The 17,655-nt window shown below is 48.2% G+C and overlaps 2 protein-coding genes across 4 annotated transcripts in view; both read right to left on the bottom strand.

The window, feature by feature from the left end:
* Nucleotides 1-1,214: 1,214 nt before the first annotated feature.
* On the bottom strand, nucleotides 1,215-5,411 carry B9D1 (B9 domain containing 1). Of its 2 annotated transcripts, none has more exons than XM_082772891.1 (7): nucleotides 5,336-5,411; nucleotides 5,124-5,192; nucleotides 4,910-5,021; nucleotides 4,746-4,834; nucleotides 4,207-4,269; nucleotides 3,324-3,391; nucleotides 1,215-3,154 (listed from the first exon to the last, which is right to left on the bottom strand). In XM_082772891.1, exons 2-7 carry the CDS (start codon nucleotides 5,177-5,179, stop codon nucleotides 3,012-3,014), a joined length of 531 nt encoding a protein of 176 aa, XP_082629017.1. In that variant the 5' UTR covers nucleotides 5,180-5,192; nucleotides 5,336-5,411; the 3' UTR covers nucleotides 1,215-3,011. The 2 variants fall into 2 exon arrangements, with proteins under 2 accessions (XP_082629017.1, XP_082629016.1); XM_082772890.1 differs by having other exon boundaries at nucleotides 4,746-4,842; nucleotides 5,336-5,405.
* Nucleotides 5,412-13,172: 7,761 nt separating this feature from the next.
* CACNA1H (calcium voltage-gated channel subunit alpha1 H) overlaps nucleotides 13,173-17,655 on the bottom strand; it is a 220,781-nt gene continuing 216,298 nt past the window's right edge. For both annotated transcript variants that reach the window (XM_082772862.1, XM_082772861.1), the window contains 2 exons: nucleotides 14,891-15,072; nucleotides 13,173-14,568 (listed from right to left, as the gene is read on the bottom strand). In XM_082772862.1, the coding sequence (XP_082628988.1) occupies nucleotides 13,399-14,568; nucleotides 14,891-15,072 (1,352 nt within the window). In that variant the 3' untranslated portion in view covers nucleotides 13,173-13,398. The remainder of the gene's footprint in view (nucleotides 14,569-14,890; nucleotides 15,073-17,655) is intronic.

Below are 17,655 nucleotides of genomic sequence, written 5' to 3' on the forward strand. Positions count from 1 at the left end.
CGTGTCTGTCTTTATTCCTTTGTCATGAGAGCAGAGATTCTCTCCAGTGTGAAACAGCTGCAAACCCTCTGCCATGCCCGAGTTCCAAGACTTAAAGCTGAGACAGTTGTCCAGAATATTGTAAAGGCAGCAGCAGCAAGCCTGTCTCTGGGAGAAGAGCATGTTTATTAGCTCTATCAACAGTTGCCTTGCTGAACAAACGAACGGCATTGAACTCGGGAAACAGTTATTGAAAACATCACCCCCACACCTGCCACTGTATGAGGAGCAAATTGTGTCAGGTTGAAAAGCTCCTGCAGCAAAACACCCAGAAGCCAAACACGTTTCAAGGCCTTGAAGAAGGTATGGGAGATTCTTAACAAATGTGCTCAAAACGCTTACGAGTCGAGAAAAAACAGACAATAGGCAAAATGCCCCAGTAATACAGGCAGCAGCGTGGGGTCAGCTTGGAATCAGATGGTCTTTACTGCAATATTGTTTGTGATTTCTTTGAGCACTGCTTTTCACTAGCTTTTTTTTTTTTTTTTAACCAGTTTTTCTGAGGGTCCTTGCACCTTGGCTCTGAATAATGAAGCTATGCACACACACGTGTTGGTTTTGATCAGGCTCGGTGTGGTAAGCATCCAACTACTCATTTCAAACAGGCAGCAATTCAGATTGGCAGCAGGAGCACACTGTAAAGCTGTACGTGAATAAATTCACTGCATCCCTCTGGGCATGAAGTTTGGACTTTATCTGGGTTTAACAGGTTTTTCATGACTAGAATCTCTGTTGTGCAGTTTTGCTCTAATTAGAATGGGGGCAGGTAAATGTGCTCAAGGGAAAAAAGATATTTAACCAATGGCAGGTTTAATGTCTGGGTGTTTCAGGTTTTTCAAATACAGATATCTATCCCGCTACTGTAGCTAACTGCTTCTCAAATACTTTTAAAAAGGAAACAAAATTCCTTGCATCTCTTCTGAGCCAACAGGAAATACTTATTAATTTGGATTCCAACATGACTCAGTTGAGAGATTACAGCAGTTGCCAAAACAACTGGTGGAGCAGCTTACTGGAAGTGTAAAACCAATAAAAACCATGACAGGATAAAAGCAGAGATGAAAAAAATCTGTAACCATGTTTGGGAAAGTATTTATAAATACTACAAAAGATGCTAATGCACAGTGATCACAATATCTTTTTAGAAATTACATTTATTTATTCACACTGCTCAGTACAAAATAACTGTACCTACTGGATACTTTACATCTGTACTGGAGGCTCTGCAGTTCAATACTGTGGTCATTATTCTTTATCTTTATAGTTTCAAGGTCTTGGTAGTTTACTTGCAGGGTGGTATCATGTTAAGTCTGTCTCACAGTTCTCTCTTGGTATTTGCAGTCAAAACACATGAGATTACATGCCCAAATTTAAATATGAAAATGACTAAGCAACTAGTTATTTCACGGTAGTATATGCTTTGTTCTTTTGTACCTGTAAGAACAGCATATCTTGGATGATTCAGGACTTAGAAACATCCATGCTGGCACAAACAAATAAAAACCCTGGGCAGCAGAAAGACAAAAACAAAAATATTTAGACAATTGGGTTTATTCATCCTAAAGGAAGAGCGCTAATGTTAACTTAGGGGGGTATTCAGTGAAAGGCCATGATAAGACAGCAGAAAAGATGTTTAGACCGGGGGCCAGCTTTGGGTCATCGTGCTGAAGACATCTGAGAATAGCAAATTAGCTTCAGAGCCTGTGTTACACTAATAACAAACAACATTGTTTCGGTCATTCTCTGAGGTTATGCAATGGGAAAACCTAATTATAGCTGACATGAACATCAATATGTTGCTTTTTTAATGCCTTTCTTCTGATAAGAAAACCAGCTAAGGAAAGCCACGGTACATTATCTCCGTAAACAACCATTTTCCTTGCACGACATTCTCTCTTCTTTGAACCCGTACTACCACACATGATCTGATTATATTGGCAGAAGCCTGCTAAAATTGTTGCAAGTTAAAACCTCGGCTACCCAAAGCATCAACCATCAGGCTCTGCTGGGCTGGAGCGACCTACTTAAAGGAAGAGATGAGGTCGTTGCTGCTGCTCCTGACTGTTGTGTACAGCTCTGGTAACATGACTTGAAGCTAACTACAGTATATGAGTTGGTTTACTGAGACTCTGTGTACTTTCATTTCAGCTCCTTCTCTAAGGCTTATTTTTTTAGTCAACAGCTGCACTTAAAAGTCAAGTTGTTCTATCAAAAGTTAAAAGCACACAGCATGCATATACCTAACACTACGGTCTCTCAAACTCCTGTAAAATAAACTGCTGTCCTTTTTCTTTCTCCTGAAGCTGGATGTAGAATAAAATCTACACAGAGTCACAGTCTTGTTCTTAAATGCAAAAGCCTCGGTTGCTTCACTTAAAAATGGGGAAGGGTTTGTTTCTACAGTGCATAAACTATTTTATTTAGTTGCACAAACTCTAGAGGACCATGGGGGACAGTAACAGATACCTGCTGTGATTTTGCAGAGTGAAGCTGGTAGCACAGAGAAGGGTGTGTGTGTTTCTAATGTCTCCTTTTCGGAAGGTGCAATAATTTCAATTTCCCATTTCTGTCACAAAAACATCAGTACAAATCCAGTCCTTTTTTTTTACTAATGTTTTAAACAAAGGAAAACTACTACAACTATAAGTTGAAGTATATAACATATAAAAAAAGAAGCTGTTATAAAAATTCTTTGTAGGTCTTCTCTTGAGAAGTCCAATATTACACATAAAAATGCAAAATAGAACTGATGATATAAATTTACAATTTTTAAGCTGTGTACTTACTGAAAGAATTATACTCTAGAAAATTACTCCAAAGCCCCAGGGGCTTGAGTTTCTTTTTCAATAAAGGTTTCACATGAAATTTTCTTAGTTCAGTCAGATGCTCGTTCTCCGTTTGAAGAAACAAACAGTAAAAGCCTGTTAAACATTTAACTTCTATGTGAGCCTTTGCAAGTCTCACTTCTGAGTTCAATACTTATGAATCCCCTCTGTAATAGGCACGCAGGAGGTCTGCATGTCAGTCGGGCTCACATCATAGCCCAGCTTCTTTATATCTTTGGTCACTACGTTGAAGGAAATGGTCACAAAGCCTTGAGATCGCACCCTCGTTACTAGAAGAAAGAAGACCAGAATAACACTGGTTAAGACAGGATTTTGAGTTACTGTTGAACTCTTCACATACCTGGGTAGGACTGCCTTGTTGCCAACAGGAGAAATGGGTGGCCAAGCCACGGTCTGCTGCCATGCAAGGGCTGCATTCGGGAGTCTTTGGGGCCTTACCTTCTCTTCCTTCCCCCTGTGCTACCACTTTGGGGTCAGTAAATTCTGGACGTCTCCCTGTGAACCAACTTGAAGAAGAAAATAGAAAATAAATAACTGGATACACATGGTTGCATTTAGATTTGACACAATTTATTATATGCGATTTTTTTTAAAGAGGGGTAATAAGTCTCCCAGCTTTTGTTCACAGCATAGAGTTTTGGACACTTATTCACTTTCTTTATTGCTATTCTACTTTGATCAAAGATAAATTTTCCTCTCTCTGAGGGAGAAAAACAAAGAAACAACTTTCATACACGTTATATTACATTCAAGCTATATCTGAGCTAGACAAACTCTCTCTACAGCAAAGCAGTTTCAAGACCAGTCTGATTCAAGGCCTGATTACCCAAAGTAACAGAGAGGCTTGGATACTTCAGGTACATCAGAAATGCACTTAATACAAAGGTAGATAAACTAGCATGCAGATTCTATGAGAAGGAGATCATAAGCGAAGAGATGGACATCAGCTGAATCCTGTCTGTGGGGCACAGATTCCCACACCAGCTCTGACCCAAACCAGGCTCAGCTGGTATATGCAATCCACAACCTGATAATCAGCTCACAGGTCAGCAGCCCTTCAGTACAAGAATTCAGGTCTGCTGTTAAAATTTGTTCTTTTTCAAACATGAAGATGACAAGAAGACAAAGCATTGCGGCAAGCAGAGAGTTAACACGTTCTGAGAAAGCACTTCAAAAAACCCAGACACCTGAAAATGTGTCTTTGCCTTCAAAACCACCTGGTTATGATAGAAAGTGTACACAGATATGCATCAGTGAGTAGCTGGATGGACATCTGCAAGTAAGAGCAAAACTTTAAAAATAAGAAGCCTTTAATCATTACCTTGTAAACTTTTGCAGCCTCGATGTGGACTCTGGAACAAACATAGCAATGGTTCTCTTATGCCTAAAACAAACACGAGAGGTACAGACCTTCAGAAATGAAGCAAACAGCACTGGCAAGTCTTATATTTGTGCAAGCAGCGGAATTTCAGACACGTCAGACCACTGAACACCTCAAAGTAAAACAATACTTTCCCTTTCACAAAGAAAGTGTTTGCTTGCACAGGAAGAGCATAATTTCAAGCGGCAGGAATGAAAGCTTAGCGTGTGCTGAGAGAGATGGGGAGAGAGTGATGAGAGCTAACATACTGCACTTCATACTTGGGTGGTCTTTATAACAGTTCTAACTTTAAGGAGTAGCTTACGGGATTGCCAATAATAATAATAACAACCAGAGACTGCTGCTAGAAAATCCACACCCTTTGTACCAAACGGACAAGTCATGATAAGCAGATATAGGGACAGTTTTGTCCCTGCAATAAAACTGCAACTTGGAAATTAATCTTTTAGCCCTGAAAGATGGCAGGGCTGTCTGCTCACCTTCCAGGTGTGAAGGGCACGTGAACAGCTCCGTAACCTCTCACCACGTCGTTTCCAAAAAAATCAGGTCCGTAGACGCTCACGACAATCTGCGGCCCTGCCAAAGAAGCGGGGATGAGGGAGGCACCTCGGTGTTGAGCATCCCCCCCTCCCCAGGCACTCACAGCCGGACGGGTTGGTGCTCTTGAAGGTAATTTCGATGGGGAAGTTCCAGATGAGCGTGGTGGGCGAGACATCGCTCTTGGAGGTGATCTGCGAGATGCCCTCCTCCAGGCCCTGTGGGGGGGAGAAAACCACATAAATGGGGCCCTGCCCTACGGCTGCCACACACGCTCAGCTGCCCGGGCAGTGCTTCAGGGGCAGGCAGGGAACCCTTACAGCGGTGGGAACCCAGTCCTGGCCGTAGACGAAGCAGAACTTGCAGTAGAGATCATCAAACCCGGGGAACTGCGGGGAGACGGGCGGCGTCAGCGGGACGGGCCCACGGGGACCGAGGGCCGGGGCGAGGCCGCGCTGCCGGGGCTGGAGCCGAGGCCGGGCCGGGGTTGAAGCCGGGTCCGGGCCGCCCCTCGCCGCGGGTCCCCCCTCACCTCCCCGCTCTCGATCTGGCCGTTAACGGCCACCAAGAAGACCCCGGGGCCGCCAGCACCGGCCGTCATGGCGCCCGCCTCGCCGCTAGGCCCCACGCCCCGGCCAGTTGCCATGGAGACGGACGGAGCGGCGCGGGGGACAAAAAGCCGCAGCGGGCGGCGCTTCGCGGGGGTGCCCAGGGTTGCCAAAAAGCAAGGGAATCGCCCCAAAACGCCGGCAGTGACGTTCCCCTCGTTCAGCACAGCGCGTTCTCGTCACCCCCACGGTCACTGGGCTGAGGGGCTGGGGCTGAGTCCTACAGGAACCTGCCTTCCGCTGCCCATCTCCCCCTTAATCCTTAAGCCGCGTTGTGTTGTGAATTTTATACATTTTTGTTTTACAACGTTTCCATAAATCACTCCTGGTGAGCTCTTTATAAGGCATTCCCAGCCCGTGGGAGGGAGCAGCACACACCGAGGAAATGGCCACTAGATGCTGCTGCCGGCCGGGCTGTGGCGGCTGCACCCGCAGGGAGCCCCAGGACTGGGGTGCCCATGGGGGAACATTTGGGATCGGCAAGGATGGGGGCACCCGGCAGCTCTGGTGTCCCCATGGGGTCACAGTCACAGCTACACGAGGCCTGTTACAGGCCATGAGGTGTCAAGTTTTAAGGCTTTGTAATTAGCGTCGTGTAATGACATATTTGTTTCCCTGGCCTGGCGGGAGCAAGCTGCGCCCCGATAAGTGCTGATACCTGGATGCGACTGCACGTCCCGTGGGAAGGTGAGGATATGGGATTGTGCTCGTCTGATTAGCCTGCTCTAATTAAAAGGGGAGTGAATTCTGTCTGTCTTTTTCAGAGTTGAAGCTGCTGACTCTGGCCGTGCTGCCTCCCTACAGAGGCCATGAGGTGATGGTGCCGGGAAGCTTTGCCACTGCCACAGCCGCTCACCCCACAATGTCATTCTCCATCTCAGACCCTGCTGCCCTGCCTGAGCTGTCCTGGGGCATTCAGTCAGCACTGGGCTCTGGGGAAGGACGTGAGGAACAAACAAAGCTCTGGCCACCAACTGTTTGGTTTTCCCTTGCTGCGACAGCAAGGAGTTGGAGGCAGCCTCGGTCCCCATCAGCTCCATTTTGCCTCCTTTTTGGCAGCCACCCTGCGAAGGCTCGCGTTGCTGTTCTGGCTCTCTGCAGTGCCACACTGTGGACTCTTTGTTTCGAGTGTTTTTCCTGAGGGTAAAGGGGCATCCTGAGATACTGCCTCTTGCCTTGTGAGGGGTGCTGTGTGTGTTTGGGCTGGACTGAGAATAAACTACTAAATCACTACTAGCTGAAAAATGCCTTTAATGTTCCTGTGGATATATTCTCTGCCAATCTTTATTTCAATTAGATTTGTCGAGTTTTCTTTGAGTTTACTTTTTTTCTTTTTTAAACATTCAGCAGACAAAACTTGGCCAACAGGGGAATGGGAGAAAGGCTCCTGGGATGGGAGGGAACGACTGAAATTTTATCCTTTCTCCCCTGCCCCTCAGAAATGCTTCAAAGCAAATCACTTATTTCAACTGAAAATTATCCAGGGGAAAAATAAAGCAGCTCTCAAACAACTGCCCTTTGCAGCTAGCAAGGCCATTTAATTAACACTTTTTTTTTTCTTTTTTTTTTTTTTTCTTTTTCTTTTTTTTTTTTTTTCTTTCCATTTCCTTGGCTACCAGCTAACTCAGATCTAGCTAAGAGCCAATTTAAGTGTTGTTTTTTTCATGCCTGGCAAGTGATATACAGCTGCTGGAGGAGTTAATACCGGCACCAAGAGATTTTTCCCCGTGACAGAGAAAAGGCAGCGGGGTTATTCTACAGCAATGAGTCATCTGTACCTGCCTGTGGAAGGCCTCTGTCCCCTTCCAGTTGTAAGGAGACCTTTCTCCCCCCCGCCCCCTTACATGCCAATCTTGTTCTAATTAGCTGCATTTCTGCTCTTTATGATTAGAATGAAATCCCAAGCAACGAAGCAAAGAAAACTTAATTAACGGTCCATCAGAGATTTCAATTTTCAAGCGTAATGAAAACTCACAGATCAGGGCTATTCTGTGGGTGTTATTTAATGATGTTGGCATCTCTCTTGGCCAAGTAAAACATTAGTTTTTTCTTCCAGCCCTGTCCTGGTCCTGTTGTTTGGTGTTCCCTGCGTGAGGCACTTTCTGGGAACCTCCCCGGGGCATTTGGGGCACCCAGGGAAGGAAAGTGCTCACCTGATGCTCGCTGGCTTGCCATTGTGTGCGGGACAGGTCCCATCTCTGAAAGAACATCTCCTGCTCTAGCAAGCACTGACCTCTGTGCACAAGGCATTAAACAGCTAAGGGAATTGCATTTTTTTTTTCACTTCCAGGAAGAGCCAAGGCTGAGAAAAATCTGTGCCAACTCTCCCAGGCTCATGTAAAGGACATTTTTTTTAGGCTCCAAGCTTCCAGGAAAGTGCTTTGGGAGTTGCTGCCACTTGTGATCCAGCACTCAGTGCGCGTAGGTGGATGTTCTCACCTGTGGCAAAGAGCATCCTTGTGGGAGTGCGGTGGAAGAAAGAGGCTGGCTAAGAGAAAATGGGGTTGCACGGGGCGAGATTACAGTGAGAAAAAGGAACGTCTAAGGCAAAAGGAGCCTGTGCAGTCCTTCGCCTCTGCCAGACACAAAGTTCCTCCCTGGGGGAGCCTGCTTTTTGGGAGAGGCACAGGAGAAGGGCTCCTTTGCAGAACTGCATAATTGCAATAGTGAGATGGAGCCCTTGGTGCGAGCAGCAGGCCCAGGTGCTGCTGCTTGCTGCTACCCAGGTGAGAGAGTGCTTTAAAATCTGCGCTGGAGGCTGGTTTTTTGTCACCATTACATTTTCAAGTATGATTAAACCAACCCCGAGGCTGATTCATCGCTTCCAAAAGGCACTCAGGGAGGGTGGGTGAGAGAGGAACGACAATACAGTGGCACAACAGAAAAGTTTATTTTTAATCCCAAATATTTACGATCAACACCTGCTAAATGGCCAGTGAAATACATTTTATGGTGTCATTAATCTGCAATAAACCAGCTTTATTTTTAGAGTGTTTGCACAAAGTTGCCAGTCTGACTCATCCCTGCCTGCATTTTATCTCTGCGAGGAGGCTACAGAGAGCTTCCCTGCCCTTTGTCTTAGCAGCCTTTTTCTTCTGTTCGTAGCGCTCTTCCCACCCGCTGTTCAAATCGAAGAACGTGGAAGTACACGGAAAAGCCTGAGCCCAGACAGCGATATTCTTGCTGTAATTCTTGCTGAATGTATTTACCCAGAGATTTAGTTTGGTGGGAAAGTAATTGGGCGGCGACTGGTGGGGTGAACTGTTCTGTTACGTGCTGACTTGCTGTGAGCCAGCCAGGAAACCAGTGCGAGGGGCTGCAGCTGCCCCAGGAGGGTCCCCAGCACCCCGGGCACTGCGGAGCAGTGGCTTTGCAGGGACTGGGGGGGACACACTCCAAAAACCTAGGCCATGTGTGACTGCAAGGAGACTTGCATCATCCTCAGCCCAAGCACAATTTGGCCTAATCCCCCTGGAATAAAAGAGCACAGCAAAAAGACAAAGCAGGGGTGTCAGTACCCAGTGTTCTGCCCCTCACCATTACACTGGGTGATTTATCAGGTTGGGATCCAGCCCTGAGGCCAGTTGCAGAGCATCACTGCGTGCACGAGGTGCTATTGCCAGTGGGCTGTGAGATGTCTGGTCTTCTATGAAAAATTAATTTGTTTTGGAACTTGTTACCATTTGTTAGATTTTTTTTTTTAATTTTTATTTATTTATTTATTTATTTTTGGTTAATGAGGAAAATTAATTAGTGCCTTGATCTGAGCCAGTCGGAATAAATTAACATGCAGGCAGGAAGGGGGAGAGGGCGAGGAGGGCTGGAGGAGCTGTGTCACAGCAGGGCCATCAGGTTTGGGAAGGGCACGAGGAACTGGAGGCTCTGTGGGTAGAGGGGGAGGGAAGGCGAGCTCCTGCCTTTTCCAGACACGAAGCCCTCCTGCTTGTCGGCCACCGTGGCTGTATTTTGGGGGAAGACAGGCTCAGGTGGGAGAGCCTCTGCTTGGGCATCTGCAGCAAACCCGGGCAACATCGCAACAGCCCTTCAGCAGTTTGTGCCTCTGAGCGGGCAAAGCTGAAGCAAGAAACATAAGTTGCTCTTTTTTTATTTTTTCTTTTTTAATCAAATAGTTTAATAATTAATCTGGTTTCTTTCCTGCGGTGTTAGATAATGAGGGTTGCTGGCGCTTTTCCCTGCAAACAGATGTTTTCCCTGTCTAATCCAATGGCCACAGCTGGAAAACCCAACCCCTGGCTGGCAAGTGCATGAGGGCAAGTCGAGGGGTCCTGGCACGAGGCGCAGCCCCGGCTCAGCCCAGCGGGGCCACGGACCCAAACCAGGGCTGAAACCCCCCTGGTGACATCTCTGTGAGCAGAGATATCGATCAGGGGTGTGCTTATGCCACCGCATGTCCTGCAGTCACTGCAGAGAGCCCACACTAGGGCTGCACACACAAAAATAAAAGGGTTGAAAAAGAAATCATCATCAAGCGGGGCTGCCTCTGTTAACACCATTTTGTACGAGGACTGAGCACCCACCCGGTGCGAGCTTGAGTTATCACGGGGCCTGAGTGGGGTTGCAGCAGATAGCCACGCTGAGCTGCTTGGAAAAAAAGAACGTTTGGAGATTTCAGCCCCTTGGCCCCCACTGCTGATGGCTGAGGTGCTGGTGGGAGGCAGTAAAATTTCTAATTAAGGCCCCATAAGGAAGAGGCGATGGCCCCAGACATTAAAACAGCCATGTATTTAATGCTTAATTGGGAATGTTTAATGGATAAAATCAATTTAATTATTCAACCTAAGAAAGCTTGTACAAATATCAGTCCTTATTAGTATTCATGCCACCTGTATGATCTCACAACATTGGCAGATTAAAGGTTGTATCTAATTGCGCTGAGGATGGATTCAGATTAGAGACTTTTTTTTTTTTAAAGCTTTTTTTTTTTTTTTTTCTCCCCAGCCTAACAAAGACAATTTCACATTGATGCCATCTGCGATTCGACCTTGAAGCAGAGACCAGCTGAAGATGCTTTGAGGTGGTTTCCTCTGCCCCTTCCTCCACGCGCTGCTGGCAGTTCTCCTTTATCCCCACTCTCCAGGGCTGCCCGCAGCAAGGCCAGGCTGATGTTCCTGCAGGCTCTGCTGCAGTGGGGAGAGCTGGGGCAGCGTTGGGCTGAGAAATGCATGTGAATGAATCGTCATTTAAAGTGCAAAACAGAAATAAATCTGGTTAAATGATTTGCGTTTGTCTGGTGCTTTCCACTTCTAACCTCGAGCGATGCCACCCTTGCAGGCAGCCTGGTGGAAATTGCTTAGCATGATAAGGGCTCAATCAGCAGGAAAATGAACACGGCTTAACGAAGTTCGGCTGTTTCTCCATGCCGTTGTTAATGGCCAGGTTGGGGGCCTAAGACCCAGCTCTCCTCCATGTAACGTGTGGGTTTTAACAAATTGCTGCATTATAAAGGAGCTGGTTCATAACACAACCCCAACCCCCAGCACTCGCTGCGTATTTTGGGTGATTTCCATCGCTTTGTCCTGTTTCTCCAGCTGCAGCTGTGCTGGGTTTCTGGCTGCAGTGGAGCACGAGACGCCCGTCGTGTCCCATCCTGCTCCTACTCCTGGCCGGGTGGCAGGCAGAGGCACTGTCACCTGCACGGCTTCTTTTTATTCCCTTCACATCTTTGCTAACATAAAACCAAGTAACCCCTGGGCTGCTTTTTGGCCTCCTGGAGGCTCACTTCATGTGCTCCAAGCTCTGCTTCCTGCTTCAAAATTAAGGCTTTGGTACTGGGATCCTGATACCCTGAATATTCAGCCGTCTCCTATGGATGCCTGACCCTGGCCCACAGCTCAGAGCCCCTTTGGACGCTGCCTTCCCAGCAAAGCTCAGTAACAACCGCAGCAATCATTACCTTTATGGTGTTTTTCTGGAATTCCCCACTATCCCACCGAGGCGGAATAATTACAATAATCCTGAACGACTTCATTGTGGCGGCACAGGTGCTCGGAGGCAGCTGGCACCAAGCCACTCGACACAGAGAGGCTCTGGGGCAAGGACTCAGCGGGCAGCACCTCGGGGGCCAAACACGCAGTGTCCCCGAGCCCCCCAGGGCAGGGGACATCTGGAGCCGGGGCTGTGGCAGCGGCGTCCCCGTGCCGCGGCACAAAGTCAGGCCACGCTTCCAGTTTATACAGTTTAATACATGTGAAACAAGATACATTTCCTTTTGAGTAATGGATGCATAAATAACAGAAGATATATGTGAATGCATAAATATGAGGCGGCATGGAACGAACCAAACAAAAACGGTTGTTTTTTAATTATTATTTTTTTTTCCTGCATGTCTTTTTTGCTGCTGTTGCCCGGCGCTCGGGTTGACGTCGGCTTTCCGTGGTGAAGCTGTCCCGCGGGGAGGGCCTGGATGAAGAGTGGGGAAGGGGCAGGGAACGGAGGCTAAAAACGAAAAATCAACCCCAAAACTGAAAAATAAAATAATTAAAGTGGTGTTGACAGGTGCCTCGAATGCCTCGAGAGGCTTCTGGGTCTGCGACGGCAGCAGAGGGGCCTTCGGAGGGCAGCGGGTCCACGTGGGTGCGGGTGTGCGGAGGAAGACGAACAGAAAGAGTGCAAAGGGGAGGTTTCGGCTATCACCGAGCTCTCAGAGGCATTCTGCGATGAGAACAAATCATTAGCTTAAATGCTCACAAAGAACATCACCTAAGACAGCTCTTTATACCTTTACAGACTGTATCAATAATTTACTCTGAACTGCAGTAAACAAAATACATTTCTTAAATAACTTACTATTTATTTGTTTTTCTATCTCTCTGTAAATTTAACTTTTTCTTTTTTTTTTAGTCTTTTTTTTTTTTTTTGCAATGCAAGAAACCTTGTTTGTGCACGTTAGTTCAGATTATTGCGACATTTAACCTGAATATCCATTAAAAAAGGAAAAAAAAAAAAAAAAGCAAAAGGACAATTGTACAGACAAGAAGAATGAATAACTTATTATTGCACTGGCTACAATTCAGTAGTGATTTGTTTTTTTTTTTTTTTCTGTAGTTAGGACAACCTCTAAAGTACAAAAGAAAAATGAGAGAGACGGCTAAAGCATCAGCTGTGAAAAGAAGCTGCTAGGATGATGGTGGAGGAAGAGAGGGAGGGGAGAGGGGAAAAAAAGGAGAGCAAAGAAAGAGGAGAAACATTTGGAAAACGCATGGCCGTAATAATTAGATCCACATAAAACCCAAGGAAACACCACCCAGTTGCGGAGTCACATGTAATGCAAAAAACAGTATCGTTTCTGTATAAAAATATGTGCATTATGAAGAGAGAGTTTTCGTGGGTATATATTTTTTTTTGTCTTTTTCCTTGTTTTGTATCTCACAAATACATTATTTCTATTTATATAACTGCTGATATACAGACAATGTACAGCTCCCATCTCCTGGGCACTCCCACGTAATGTGACATCTCCAAAAGGTGCCTTTTTAAAAGTTGAGCGTCTTTTTTTTTTAAAAAAAAAAGAAAAAACAACAACAAAACAACAAAACCCAAAGAGAATCCCCCAAACCCCAACCGCCACCACCTCGCACCCGAATCAATGTGATCGAGGCCACGGAGGGCGGCGGGGGGACCGAAGCCACCCCCCGGCCAGCTCCACCTCCCCTTTAGAAAAGAAACCCCCCAAACCCCTCGCAAAGCCGCTCCCCCCGCCCCGAAACACCCGTCACCGTTTCGTCCAGCCGTTTGTTTGGTTTCTTTTTAATTTTTTTTTACGTTTTTTTTTTTTTTTTGTTTGTTTTTTTGCAAACCTCCACAGCGCTTAAGAACAAGTGACTGCGAGAAAGGAGAAAAAAAAAAAAAAACAACAAAAAACGAGAGAAGAGCGGCCGCGCACCCGCCGCCGCTCAGTCCCTTCGGTTTCAAAACCCACATTGGTGTCAAGCCCTTAAGACCCCCCCCGTTCCCCCCTCCCAGAAAGCTATACTGGCTCGTCGATGTCTTCTTCTGTTGCGACAGTCACGGGCCCCAAGTCCTGCTTGCGGAGGGGGCTCTTGGCGGGGCCGAGGAGCTCTTTGCTTTTCTCAGCGCTGCCCCACTGAGTTTTTAAGTGATCCGCTTTTTTCAGTTCGGGGGCCGCGGGGTCCGGCCGGGAATCCGGCGTGGATTGCCCGCTGTCCAGGAGATCCGAGAGGCTGCTCAAGGAGCTGCCGTCTGACTGCTCGAAGGAGAAGTTGGGGATGGCCAGGTGCTCCCCGCGGCACGGGGGCTGGCCCCGGCGCTCCGTTTTGGAGGCCGGTTCCCCCCCGGGCTGGCTCTCCGCGAGCTCCAGGGACTCTCTGTAAGCCGGGAACTCGCAGGACGGGGTCCTTCGGCGCAGCATGCTGTTCTCGGAGGGTTTGGTGCGCGAGGCCGCCCCGCCGTCGTCCTCCATGGGAGGATCTATAGAAATGCAGGGCGGGCTCATCTTCTTCTTCCTCCGGGCTCCGTGGATGTACTCGGACTCCGGCTGGATGTGGGCAGGGGACCGCTGCTTCTCCTCGGCAGGGTCCTCAAAGCTACAGTCTCCGTCGCTGACGGAGGGGCAGATCTCGATGGAGTGCCGCCTTTGGTCGTCTGCCCAGCTGGGCTTGTTGAGGAAGCCCTTTGTGTCGATGCTGTAAAACTTCTTCAAGTCCTTCTCCTTGCCGCCTCCCCCGGAGAGGCTGCTTGTGCTGCAATTCTTGAGGGGCACCGGCGACGGGGCCGGGGAGATGAACGGCGAAGTCGAGCGGCTCCCGGCCTCCGAGTGCTCCCCCCAGTCTTTGGCTGAGCTGTTGATGTGGCGAACCTCCTCGTCGGCCAGGTCGGAGGGCTCCACGAGGCAGCCCTCGGGGCTGGGGGGGCTGTCAGCGGGGCTGCCCGGCCGGCTGGGGACCCCACGCTGGCCGCAGCCGTGCTTCCGAGCCAGCGTGCCGGGGTGCCGATGTGGGGAGGATGGAGGGGAACACGGAGGGGTGGCCGGCAAGGATGAGGCTGTGGGGTGGAGAGGGCTGGGGGTGAAGGTGCTCTGGGGCTGCTTCGCTGATGGTAGAGTCTCTCCCGGCTCCGCTTGCAGGCTGTCCTTGGGATCCGGCGTCTGCACGTCCACGGAGTCCGTCCGAACGGCCTCCTGGAAGGGGAGGAGAGAGAGATGGGAGCGAGAGCCTGGGGATCTGCCAGGCTGGTGGCACTTTTAGGGTGAAAGCTGGCCCGTGGCAGAACAGTTGGTGGGTGTAATGATTCCCTCACCGTCCCGTCTCCACCCCGCAGTGCCAGCCCCCATAGGACCGCCTCCAGACAAGTTTTGCAACCAGACCTGGGACCTTTTTGTCCTAAAAAGGGGAATTCTGCTCTCAACTCCAAAAAAACAAACCCAGGAGAGGACTGGAAAAGAAGAGAAGGGCTGAGGTGACCACAAGGGAGTTTGCCTCTGCAGGCTCTTGGCCTCTTACCTGCCTGCACAGCAGCTTGTTGAGAGTAGGAGATCGAGGAACGACGTGGGGGGGAAGGATCTTCCAGCGGTGCCGGCCGTCGTGGTTGGGAGAGCGCACGGCCAGCTGGAGGGACTCTGTGGGGACTCTCAGAGAGGAGGAACACGCTCCCACGGGCTGGGAGCGGATGGAGGTGATGGACCCTAGGAAACAGAGAGGGAACAGTCACCACCATGGGGCTGAGAAGTCTGGAGGCTGGGTTGGTGCCTGCAGGCTCCAGTGTAAATGCTGGAGAGGAAAGGAAAAGCCTGTCAAGTCCAGCTGAGATCCCAAACCTCACCACAAGCCTTGGGCAGTGCCAGGATTAGAAACCAGGTGCCCCTTGTCCTGTCTCCTGCCCTAAATACCTGGCCACACCTCATCAGGAGACGAAAGAAGCCTCCTCTGCAATCCACCTGCATCGCATGCAGCTCTGCCCTCCCTGGAATACCACCCATTACAAACTTCATGCTCACAGCGTCTGTTTTCTGTTCCAGGCAATAGAAATTTTCTCTCTCAGTGGCCGTGACGCTCAGGGTGTATGGCAGCCACCAGCCCCACACAGCAGCAAGTGAAGGGCAGGACCAGGGTTGCATTGGAAGCCTGGCCATTGCCACTTTCCCAGCAGCACTGCCTCAGAGGGGTTTATAAAAGGACTTGGAGAAGGTGGCTGAGGGGAAATCTGGTGGCTGGGCTGTTTTTTCCTGAGTCCACCTGCAGGGCTCACAGCCCTGTGCTGCTTTGCCAGGGGAAGGCGAGAGCAGCGCTGTGCCACCGCCTCAGAGCCTCCGGAGCTCGCCTCGCCTTGTGCAGCCACTTCGCCAGGAGGAGACACTGCTGGCATGCACAGGGCAGTTTTTCCATTTCCTACAACGCAAATCCTACCCCCGATATCTATCCACGAGGCAGCCTCTGGCTGATCCACAGCACAGAGGCAGCTTCAAGTGCTTTGAGAGTCCCTGAGCTCATGTATCAGGCAGGGAGTGCGCTCTTCCTGAAGGCTCCCAGTCCCTCTGTGGTGCTGCTTTACTGCATTTCTGTGTTGTTTGAAAGATCTTTTGCTTTTTTTTATTTTTTTTTTTTTTGGCTGCAGGATTTATTGTCCTCATTAGCTTGAAACCCAACGTCTGTTTCTACATTGCTGCTCCATGTTAAAAACACAGCTATCCATCACTTCAAGAGATCTCGCCCAAAGGTCAGGGAACTTGAACCTATGACAAAAGCCATCCAGACAGTTTGCAGTTTCATTTCAGAAAGAGATTTGTTGTTGGGGAGAAAGAAAACTTAGCGTTTAATCATTTTTCTTTTGGAGCTTTTCTCCAGAAAGCTGCGGAAGCAGCAGAGCAGTGAGGTTCCCACCCCACAACCTGCCCCACTTCTCCCTCTTTTGTTTTTGGGCTCTCCTACAGGCAGAGTTTCAGGCTGAGTCTGTGCTATTCATTGTGATAATCCAGGCTTTACGAAATGTTTTTTATGATGCAGAAAAATGTTGTCATAAAATCTTTTACAAACACAGTCATAAAATCAAAACCTTACGCTTTCCTCCCCATCCGTAGCTGGAATTTCCTTCTGTTGGAAACTTTCCATCTAGCTGTCCTATAGGAAACCAAAAAACCCTCTTAACTGCATGGTCAGGAACCCTGAAGGGAGCCAAATATCCCTGGATTTGTATGTTTTTTTCTTGTTTTTCTAACAAATCAGGAAACTGCACCTAAGACCAAAATAATACAAGACCTGGTCATCTCACATTTTCAGTGTGTAGACACCAAAATGTTGGGAGAAGAGCAGACATCCTTAACTGACATCGAAAAGTCAATGACAGCACAAATGCTAATGCAAATCTGTGTGTGTAACTTGTGGGACTGTCACAAATCGGAGTTTGGTCAGCTCAGGAGCAGCACAGCTCTGGGTGATGCTCCTTGGATGGATGCACCAGCTCAGAGAGAAGGTAAGCACCTGTCATATCCATTACTCGACTGTTCCTGGAGAGAAATTTGGGAAAGATGAAAAATCCTTGGCCAGTTCTACCCACCTCTGCCAACATCACAGCAGTTTTATACTAGCATAAATCCTGATTTACACCCACTACAGAGATGAAAATCATCCCCAGTAGTCCAGCCATGAAACTCAACCTCTGTTTTCTTTGCTTAGCAAAGAATTTGCAGGTGAAATAATAATAAATACTGAGCAGAGAACATTAACGGGTATCCAGACAGCTTAAGCAAATAGAGAGTTACTTCACCCAAGGAAATCAGAGCAGATCTTGCCAGCCCCACCAGGGTCTGCAAACCCACCACTCCTCTGTCCAAGCAGTTCTTGCATTTCAAACAGCGTTGCATCAAAGGAAACCATACTGGTAAGTTCTTGGGAGCCACTCAAGAAGCACATGTGCTTTTAGGGAGGCAGGTATTTTCTTTCTTATTGATTTCCCCTTCAAACCAATTTGCGCAACAAAGGAGAAAGAAAGGCATTTTAGGGGAAATGTATTTGGATGCAGTTGGGTAAATGTATACTCCAAGGCTCTGTGTAGCTCGTGATTCCCTGGCTGCGGGGTCTCTCCACAAGATTCATTATAAGGCCAGGCTACAGAGGCACTGGAGAGCGTTTTCTAATCTTTATGCTCCCAAAGAAACTCCTCCATCTGTGAACTCAATGTACTATGCTAAAACGATAGTGCTCTGAGACTGAAGACTGCCTGAAACAAGAGCTGTACAGGAGCTCTGTCAGGAAGCAACGCCGACGCCAGC

This window comes from Aythya marila (assembly GCF_965140915.1).
Source record: "Aythya marila genome assembly, chromosome: 15".
NCBI classification, from domain to species: domain Eukaryota; kingdom Metazoa; phylum Chordata; class Aves; order Anseriformes; family Anatidae; genus Aythya; species Aythya marila.

Bases quoted from the DNA above. Each gene is read 5' to 3' on its own strand.
- B9D1 (XM_082772890.1), bottom strand. From the start codon at position 5,404: ATGACGGCCGGTGCTGGCGGCCCCGGGGTCTTCTTGGTGGCCGTTAAC. The intron at 4,843-4,909 runs GTGAGTGCCTGG...CTTCTTTGGCAG, and splicing joins GAGCACCAACCCGTCCGGCT to GGCCGCAGATTGTCGTGAGC. The intron at 4,270-4,745 runs GTGAGCAGACAG...TGTTTGTTTTAG, and splicing joins GTGCCCTTCACACCTGGAAG to GCATAAGAGAACCATTGCTA.